Source organism: Diabrotica virgifera, chromosome 1 (assembly GCF_917563875.1).
Source record: "Diabrotica virgifera virgifera chromosome 1, PGI_DIABVI_V3a".
NCBI classification, from domain to species: Eukaryota; Metazoa; Arthropoda; class Insecta; order Coleoptera; family Chrysomelidae; genus Diabrotica; species Diabrotica virgifera.
Window position 1 is genome coordinate 107,070,969 of NC_065443.1, and position 10,900 is coordinate 107,081,868.

General features: G+C 31.4%; 1 protein-coding gene across 1 annotated transcript; it reads right to left on the reverse strand.

The window, feature by feature from the left end:
* Nucleotides 1–322: 322 nt before the first annotated feature.
* LOC114348500 (uncharacterized) lies at nucleotides 323–6,729 on the reverse strand. The gene is made up of 6 exons (XM_050642930.1): nucleotides 6,509–6,729; nucleotides 6,247–6,444; nucleotides 5,615–5,824; nucleotides 5,377–5,448; nucleotides 548–2,202; nucleotides 323–480 (listed from the first exon to the last, which is right to left on the reverse strand). Exons 1-5 carry the CDS (start codon nucleotides 6,722–6,724, stop codon nucleotides 2,116–2,118), a joined length of 783 nt encoding a protein of 260 aa, XP_050498887.1. The 5' UTR covers nucleotides 6,725–6,729; the 3' UTR covers nucleotides 323–480; nucleotides 548–2,115.
* Between the last annotated feature and the right edge of the window lie 4,171 nt (nucleotides 6,730–10,900).

The window sequence follows — 10,900 nt, forward strand, 5'->3', positions numbered from 1 at the left end:
TTCGACGAAACTTTTTATGCAAATTAATAATAATTAGTTATTTGTTACTTTTAAGTAGAAAACTGCTTTTAAGAGTTAGGAGCTACTCATCTTTTTTTTTTTTCATTTATAACATTTATTGTAATGATTTTTTAAGACTTCGTTTATAATAATCTTTTACCTACCATTTTTATTAGCTTGTTCAATCTTTTCGTCGGTTACATCGCTAAAATTACTTTTAGGACTCCAAGAATGAGTAGGCTCTGTTAATTCTAAAAAATGGATTATTAAAGTTTTAGGCAATTACCAATGCGAGTACACTAATTCTACCTTTTTCATTAATTTCATTTACTTCTGTTTCTGTTTTCAATTTCCAAGTAGTCATTTTCTTCTATATTGATATCGTCTAAGCTCTTTCCTTTGTAAATATTAACATCACCTTTATTCAAAGCGATCATTAGTTTGGCTATTTTTGCAGTCTGGTATAGATCTTGAGGAAGTCTAAAAAATATTACAACTATTAATTATGCTAATATAATAATAAACCACTTTAACAAGATTGGCTTACCTATACCATTCTTCATGGGTTTTTTTTTGTATGGCCCATAAAAATGGCTAATTGTTCCATGTCAGTATTATTAATGTCCATAATCTGTAAAATTGTTGCAGTCTGTTTTCGAAATTTGGTAGAAGTTAGAGAGTTGGGATCCTTTGCCCCACAGTTTTTTGCAAATTGTTTAATTACACTTGTTCCATGAAACCAACCTTTCGACGAATTTGGATTTGCTAATATGTATTTATTATCTTCTGGAATTAATTTTATTTTTTCCCTTATTTTAATCATCAGCTCAATTTTCTCGTTTAAAAAAGGAGAAATTAAAATAGCTACAGGTTTGCTACCTTTTCCACCTGTAATAATTCTTCTAAAGTTTCTACACAATAGTTTTTCTGAAACAGTTAAACTTTCAGCAATTTCTTTTTGAACACTGGGCTCCGCAAATGATCTTTTGTAAGTAGAAATTTCAAGGTATTGAATCTCACCGATGCGTTTTCTATTTAGTATTAAAAGAAGGGCCATTATTCCTTTTGCTAAGGTTTTATATAAAGGAAGTAAATCATTTTTGTCATTTTGTTTCCCCTCCTTTTCTAAAAGTTTGTTTAATTTTTTGGCACTGTCTTCAACCTGATTTTTGACAAAATTATTAAACTTAATTACGTCACTTGTCACCGGAAGTATTTGGGGTTTTTCCCATTGCTGTTCTTTTATTGTTTTAAGGGCTAATGAAGAAATTTCATTGGCCCAACTGGTCTCTAATAATGTTTTTAAATCTCGAATGCTTTTTTTTTCCTCATTAGGGTTTTTAAAGGTAAATAATGGGGATTTTTTTAAAATCATTCGATTAATTATATCGCATACTTGTTTTAAAGTGGTACCCATATGAAGTGCTAATGATGAAGATTTAAAGCTTTTATCGGCATTACTAAATCCCGAAATTACTTTTGTGGCCGTAACTAAATCGTCAAATAATTCTGGTTTCATAGCATCAATTAGGTTCTGAACAGGTGTGAACTCTCTAAGAGCAATCAAAAGTCTTGCTAATTCTCTCATTTTGTTGGACGTTACTGTTACAATTTGCTTTCTTTTATGTTTTTTAAGATGGGTTTCCCCGAATAAACATATTAAAATATCATTTTTTGCGGTGGCGCTTATTTTATCTGCTTTCATAATGCAAAATACCTCTTTCTTTAATCTTGACTGTGATAAAAAACTGTTTTGGCAGCGAGAAGCCGCTAAAAATGTTTGGGATTGAGTTAAGGCATTTAGTCGCCCACACTTTGTACCAGTGTGTTTTTCTTGGCATTTTTTAGCATGCTTATAGAAAAAATTTTTTTTGTACACCCCAGAACAGTTTTCGCAAACAACAAAATCGTCAAAGTCTAATGCTTGGGCTTCCGTGGGCCTTCGAACAGCCACCACTTTTTTTTCTTCTCTAAACAAATGAAAATTTCCTTCCTTGCGTAAAGAATCCCATAAGGTTTTCCTTTCATTAGATCCTTTTGGAAAAGATAAAATCTTTTTTACTCGACTTTCGTCAGCATGATTTCTTTCCAAATGTCTTGCAAAATGACTCACTTCTACGAAAAAATTGGACAGAAATTCTTTCTATCCCAAACTCTGTTTTTTCTATGTGAAAGGGCAACAATGGAATTATTAGTTTCGATCTAAAAAAATTAAAAGTAAGACTGTAAAAAAGTACATTTTAAAACTAAATTTAAACAATTTAAATTAATTAAAAAATTACAAGGGACAGGCCCGCGCCAAACACACTTGGCGCCCTTGTGCATTAAATTACTGTGCGCCTTCACCTATTAGGCCAGGGTAGATCCTGTTTCGAGATAAAAAAAAATTTAACAGCATTATGCATACTTTATTTTGTAATTATTCGTTTAAGTACTTGAAGGGAAGTGGATCGGGAGGAAAAAAAATTGAATGGGGGTTGGTGGGGGTGGTTTATAGGGGTGAAAAATTTGCCTTGCGATTTCCGGCTTAGGTTCGCAATTTTTCTAATAACATTGAACGTAAAAGTTGTAGATATTAAAAAAACAAACAACTTTTGTTCTATGTATTTTTCAACATAACCTCAAAATTTACGAGAAAAATGCCAAACACCACTTTTTCATGTTCTTCGGTGTAACTTTAACAAAAATTATTTAAATTTAACCAAATTCCGGGAAATATACCTTTTTGCATCTAATATTTTTTTTAATTTTTTTTAATGGCGGATATTGAACGGTTTCCAAGAAATTTCAATCGAAAAATTTGGTAGCTCAAATTGAGCTTTTTAACTTTTGTAGGTGGGCATTATCTTCGTTGAAATGTGTACTTTCGAATGAAAAAAAAAGGTCACCTTAAGAAAGAATTTTTTTGAAAATCGCAAAAAAACCGAAAAAACCGGTTTTTAGGTTATGGAATTTAAGTGATCGTTATAATTTTGAAGATATTTACTTAAATTTCGGTTCAAACTTTGTAAAACATGTTAACATAGTTATTTATAAACAGTTTTCAATTATTTAAACACGATCAGTTAATAAAACTATTGTTTTAACAATATTTTTGCATACAATTTTTTTGCAAAATTGACATGTTTGCTTGGAAAAATTTTTTTTGTATTTAAAAAAACAAATCGAAAGTATTACATATATGCAATTTTATGAAAAAGGCGATAGCTTTTGAGTAAAAATTCTTTGAAAATTTAAAAAAGTGGTAGACTAGTATAACTCTAGGTTTTTATGTGTTCAGGACCGTAGAAATAAAAAAGAACGTAATTTTAATTTTTTTTATTCAAAATTTTGTACATATGTTTTAATTACAAAATTAAAAATGAAAACTTGTTACACGTGCACTTTACAAAAAAAATTTGATCAATTTATTTGTGGCTACTTCTTTTTGGAACTGGTTCATTAAAATTTTCAACGAATTTTTACTCAAAATCTATCGCCTTTTTCATAAAATTGCATAGAGTACTTTCGATTTGTTTTTTTTTAAATACAAAAAAAAAATTCCAAGCAAAAATGTCAATTTTGCACAAAAAATTTTATGCAAAAATATTGTTTAAACAATAGTTTTATTAACTGAACGTGTTTAAATAATTGAAAACTGTTTATAAATAATAACTTAAAATTATTATAAATAATGTTAACAAATATGTTTTACAAAGTTTGAACCGAAATTTAAATAAATAACTTCAAAATTATAACGATCACTGAAATTCTATAACCTAAAAACCGTTTTTTTCGGATTTTTTCGATTTCCAAAAAAATTCTCTCTTAAGGTGCCCTTTTTTTTAATTTGAAAGTACACGTTTCATCGAAGATAATGCCTACCTACAAAAGTCAAAAAGCTCAATTTGAGCTACCAAATTTTTCGATTGAATGTATAGTGTCATTTTATGAAAAAGTGAAATTTCTCGGAAACCGTTCGATATTCGCCATTAAAAAATTTTTAAAAAATATTAGATGCAAAAAGGTATATTTCCACCAAATTTGCTTAAATTTAGATAATTTTTGTTAAAGTTACACCGAAAAACATAAAAAAGTGGTTTTTGGCGTTTTTCTAGTAAATTTTGAGGTTATGTTGAAAAATACATAGAACAAAAGTTGTTTGATTTTTTAATACCTACAACTTTTACGTTCAATATTATTAGAAAAAATGCGAACCTAAGCCGGAAATCGCAAGGCAAATTTTCCACCCCTATAAACCACCCCCACCGACCCCCATTCAAAATTTGTTTCTTACCGATCCACTTCCCCTCAAGTACTTAAACGAATAATTACAAAATAAAGTACGCATAATGCTGTTAAATTTTTTTTAGAATTTTGACTATTTTGAGAGGATCTACCTTGGCCTATATATCGCTTTTCACAAAATTTTAACTATGCACGTTTAAGAACGACAATCATAAATAACAGGTAAATGACGCTGGCCTATTGCTGGGCTCTGGGTTCATAATCCATAATCCGCCCTTCTGGCTAGTGGGAACAATGGTTAAGCATGCTGTCCTTGACTATTGAAGGAGGACAAAGATGTTTTCGTGCATAAACGTAAATTATGTATTTAACCTTTAACTACACGCGCTGGCGTATTTTGTACGCCAGATATAAGAATTCTACTGCACATATATTAAAAAATTTAATTTTTGACCTTGTTTATCTATCTAACCTGTCACTGGAATGTGATTTACAATTTGGTTTTAGTTTCGTTATAATCGGCGTTCTGAGAAGATCATAATTTACAGTTTGTTGTTGGACAATAATAGGTGGACAGTAATTTGTTGTTTCCGGTGGTGGTCAATATACACCACGATTATAATAATCTAAGTAGTAATATAAGTACATATTTTAATTGTTTTTTAGTCATTATGGCACAAAATATATTTTTCTTTATAAACAATACTTTTTCTCCTGTAAAAAAAGCACATTTAAAAAAAAATTATTAGTAATTTTATTTATCATGGAATCCAGTTATTCCATGATTCCAGTTATAAATCCCAATTGGCTTACTGAGAAGGAACTCCAAGTATTCACTGATGCCGAATAATGTTTATAACAAACAACTAAATGTATTTCTTCAAAAAAAATAAACAAATCCGCTGTTTTTAAGTGTATTTCCTTGTGGCGTATAAAGTACGCCACGCGTGTAGTTATGTTATAACTTGATGCGCGTGTAGTTAAAGGTTAAGATAGTTCTTGCGCTTTTTGTTATTTAGCCAAAAACCCGGAGCGCCTTTTCATAAATATATATCACTTATATATTATATCACGTATGGACAGAGCGGCCCTGACAAGGGATTCCCAATGACTGCTAATAATTATTAACCTAATAATTATTTAACTTACGTTAGAAATATGGGGCTTTTCCGAGGGTTCGTCCTTTGTTAAAGTTGATTCAGGGCAAGTTACGTTTATGGTCTAAAATTAATAACACACAATCAGTAATGTCTATAAATAAATAAAGAATTACATTGAGCAATATCTTTTAAAATAAGTATCTACTTGTCATTTTGTATTTTACTTAAAATAAGGATTTATCCAATACTTTTTTGAACTGATTAAATATGTCGTATTAAAAAATTACCTTAAAAATTGGAATAATAATTTCCTCTTCCCCTCCCTCAGACTCTATTTCCGTTTCGGGTACATATGAGGATGTGTCACGTGACTCGCTAAAGTCTTCATTGTCTTCATAGTCTCTATGGTCAGTATTTAGATTCGTGTCAATTTTGGTCAAAATTGGATAGCAATCAAAATTTACAGCTTTTAATGGAGTGTAAGTTTTTTCTTCCAGCTAAAGCAATATTTAATAATTAACACCAAAATAAGACTTTTTTAAGATATTACGTTTTATAAAATAGAGCAAATAAGTAGTATGAAGGTGCAATAATATGTCGATAGGCGACTTAAACCATATTATATTTTTCGACTGCACTAAATATACACTTGAAACATTGGAACTAATGACGGAATTAAATAATATAAAATTTCCTCTTCCAGTAAATATTTCAGCACTCCTTGCTTCATTTGATAAAAGAGTCTATGACATATTAGTTCATTTTGTGATTAGGACGAAAGTAGACATTTGATCTTTCTTACGTCATAGTTTGTGGCAAATAGACTTTGTCTCATGCCAAAAACACACACACACACATACACAAGTAGTATGAAAATAAACAAGTTTTTGTTAAATATTTTGTTTAAAACAATTTTTACCTTGTCGTACTCAGGCGATTTTGATGCTTTTTCCTCTAAATCATTTTCTTGAAATTCATACAAATCCAAGGTTTTGATTAAAGGTTGTGAGTCGTTATCAATGTTATCATTAAGTTTAACATCTGGTTCCAGTAAAATATTTGCTTTGGGTTTTAAATGGTCCTGTTTTTTTTCTTTATCATACTTATTAAATGGAGTCTAAAAATTAAAATAGTTTTCTTGGTGTATACTTTAATTCACACTAAATGAGATCAAGACTTACCTCTACGTTATTTTTACTTTCAGATAATGTTGATTCATATATTTTATTTTCTTGACATTCAAAAAAAAAGGGAGTTGTTATAGTTTGCAAGTAGTTATCAATTTTTTCTTTAAGGTTAACGTTCGATAAGATCTTTACATTGGGCTCTAAAAGCTCAGTTTTTTTCTTCGCATTTTGTTTCGTTTTGCTAGGCGGCCCAAAATAAGATTGCCCCATCTTATTTGCATTTGAATAATCTTTTTCTAAAAATTTAATAAATAAATAAGAATAGAATAAAAAATTATTTATTCCACCAACAATTGCCAATAAAAAAACATAATTTATAAAAGCGCTCCGAAGTTTATAATAGAATGGCATTTTTTAATTTATTAATTCATTTATAATAAATATTTTGTAAAAACTTTAAATAATTAGACGTGTGTAAGTAATATTAACTACTTTGCATAAATTAAAAAACACTTGAGGTACTTACTTTTATTATTTCCGTCGAACGCGAGTTCCAAAATTTTTTTTGATCTATTTTCCATAGGTACCTAATATTTATCGTTGCGCCTAAAATCACTATTTTACGTCCGCCCTTACTATTCACAAGAATTAAAATAACCGCTGAAACAAAACTGTTAAATTCGAGGTGAAATATACAAACCGGGGAAGTACCTAAAATATTCGGCAAACAATACGAGACCCAGCGTTGTGGCAACATCGCTGGGTCTCATATTGTTTGCTGAGTGTGCCATGTATAACTGGCGGGACTCGCATGTCCTTTTGACTTGTAAGTGGGACTCGCACGGTATGCTCCGTATAGATTTTTTAAACTAAAAGATTTTTCTTACCCCTCTCTGGGGCCCATAAAAGTTCATATTATATTCTTTATTTTTCTATAATAAAAATCTAATTATACACTTTGGTTATGGTGGGTCTCGGGTGGTCTGCTGGATATATCGGGACTCGCATGGTGCGTTGCTCGCGTATATATATATATATATATATATATATATATATATATATATATATATATATTATATATATATATATATATATATATATATATATATATATATATATATATATATATATATTATGTATTAGCATTATGTATCTGGAATCTATTCTAAAACTATATATCTATTCTATTTCTGTAAAACATTGTGAACTAAAACTCCACGTAAACCTTCTTTGTACTCTATACTTTAACGTAAACGTAATTAAAAAGCTACATTTTCAATTTCTTCACTCAACTTTTGCGATTAAACTTTGCAAATCACAAATGTGCACCTTTTTCTTTAAAAAATTCATAACTTTTATTAGAATGAGGTTGAAAGCCTGTAATAGGTCCCATAGTCTTAAGAAAGATGAAAAATATAGGTATTCTATAAACATTCCAGAAAAAAATTGTAAATCGAATAGAGCTGTAGCGAGTTAAACGCAGAAAATACTAATTTCTTTTTTTTTTTATTTTTAGGGTAAAATTTAGTTTTTGACGATGTTTCCCCACATTATTCAAAACCTCATTTTCGTTTTCAGCATCATCAAAAACGTAAAGTACGACCAAACTTAGCCATTCACCACACTGTGGTCAGTACCATGTCATTTTGGGGGTGTCTGCCGCTCGCCTTCTATGTATGCCCCTTTCATCATATTTATACGAGAGTATATTGTTGTGTTGTTTTATTGGAACCGTGCAAGTTCGGAAAAGCGACACCCGGTGTCATAGCTCAGCAACTTTTTTCGCACTTTTAATTGTATTGGCAAATTAGTCCTGGTTGCTGGATAATTGTCAAGGCCACAGCCCAAAAAAGTTATAGGAAGAAAAATTAAGACTGAGGTTATGGTATTAAAAGGTAAACAATTGTATGTAGTAAATAAAATTAATTATTAATGCAGTACTGCAAGCAAAATACAATCAAATAAATTTATTTTTATATAATATTTGCATATCATATCAATATTGTGGAGCAACATATAATTTTTCTTCTTCAGTAGGTATGAAATATACGTCAATTTGACAATTTCAATTAACAATATGATTTATTTTGGTGAGAGCACTCTAAATAGAATTCTATTTGTGACGTCGCGTTGCCTAGCAACCGTCGATTCTCCCATTGTGAAATTCGATTTTGTGACGTCAGCAAAATAGAATTCTATTTGACGTGCTCTTACCCCCAGAAAGTTTCAAGATTTCTCCGATTTTTCTCCCTACAAGTACCTGCACACCGCGAATAGTGATAGAGTCAGTTAAAAAAATGGACCGCGTTATGTAATAACGGATTAACCGCCAAAAGTCCAAAATCGAGATATTAGTGCCATCTTGCAGCTAGGGTGCAAATCTATGTATAAAAATATGTTTTTTGTAAAAAAAATTAAAAAAAAAAGCTGTTTTTAAATGCCTGTATTAAGCGACATTTTTTATTTTATTAAAAAAAAATCTCACACTAGGATTTGTAATATCGAACTAAACGCCAATAATGGTACATAATCCATTGTCATAAACAAAAATCCGCATCTTTGTAAGTGTAATAACGAATCAAGCGCCACGAATAGTCGGTCCGTATTTATATATGCGATACAGTTATTATGGAACATTCCAGAAATATCCGCGCCCATCTCGATATATCTCCCATCTCTATACCACTCAATCCATTGTCTGTCGGCACGCTTACGTGAGGTACATTCCAGAACTATCGCCGACGCATGCCGAGAAGATTCGATTGCGTCATTCTCTTGTTGTGTATCTTTATACGGGGGTCAGCCAAGAGTTCTCTTTCGTTACAATATGCTTAACGTCAAATTGTGAGATCAAAAACTATCAGATAAAGGCGCTAGGTGATGTCGCAACAGTCATGCACAAAGCGAAAACCTTCAAACTATTTGTTTCATCATCATTATCTTTACCTTTATCTCTATGCGGGGTCAGCTACCTATTTTCATTTCTCCATAAGTTTCTGTGTCTTAGATCATATCGATATTAATCCCCTTTACCGACATGTCCTGCCTAAGCCTCCACCCCCAGGTCTTCTTTTGTGTTCCTCTCTTACTCCTTCCAGGAACCTGCAGTTCAAGAATTCTTCGTATTGGGTGACTGACGTCTCGATGTTGAACATGACCAAACCGTCTTAACTATGCTCTCTCATTTTTGCATCTATTGGTGTCAACCCTAGACTTCCCCTAATATACTCATTCCCAATCTCATCCTTCTTTGTCACTCCAGTCATCCATCTAAGCATTCTCATTTCTGCCACATGCATTGGTTATTCTTCTTTCTTTTTAACTGCCCAACATTCACTTTCGTACATCATAGCTGGCTTTATAGCTGTTTTATAGAATTTTCCCTTCAGCTTCACTGGACTTTTTCTGCCACGCAACGAACCACTCGCTTCATTCCACTTCATCCATCATCCATCCAACTCTAATTCCACTACATGCATGTCCATCTATTTCCCCATTACTCTGTAATACCGATCGTAGGTAGTTAAAACTAGTACTTTTCAAAAAGTTTTAAACCCTTTTCCTCAAGAGCTTGTCTCCACTGTTCCAGTTTTGGTTCTAAGTCACTTTTACTATTTTATACTAAAACTACACCAACAGCATACATTAAGAACCAGGGAATGTTACCCTGTAGCTTCGCTGTTAGCTGATCCAAAACTAATAAGAATAAATAAAGAGTCTTGGTACACGTGCAATCCTACTTTCACATGAAATTTATCAGTCTCTTCCACACCTGCCCTAACACTAGTTGTTGCTCCCTCATATTTACATATTCATCCGGAACTCTTTTGTTATTGAGTGCCCATCACAGAATCTTTCAAGGAATCATATTATGCTTTCTGAAGATTTACCATCATATTATTATAAGCATTTGTTTCTTTATTCCTATATTTTTCCATCAGCTACCTTATAATGAAAATTGCATGTTATTGATCTGTCCTGTATAAACCCAAATTGAGTATCGCATATTTCGATTTCTGCACGTATCCGTCTATAAATTAGTCTCCCCCATATTTTCATGGTGTTACTAAGTAGTTTTATTGCTCTGTAGTTTGTACATTGTTGTTAGTCCGTTCTTTAACGGTAAAATATTGCAAAACCTCTAAATTTTAAAGAACCGCTTGGATTTGCATGAAATTTGGCATACACCTAGCTAACAAGTCAAAGAAAAAAAGTGATATTGTGCCGATATGTGCTTTTGCCCTGGGGGTGGTTTTCACCCCCTCTTGGGGGTGAAAAATATTCGTCCAAAGAAAGTCAGGAAATGGATAAACTGGCTAATTTTAAGTAACTTTTGTTCTATAGAGTTTTTTCACTAAGTCAATACTTTTCGAGTTATTTGGCAGTGAATATGTTCATTTTTTCAACAACATAACCACGCTTTTAGACGGTTTTTCGCAAATAACT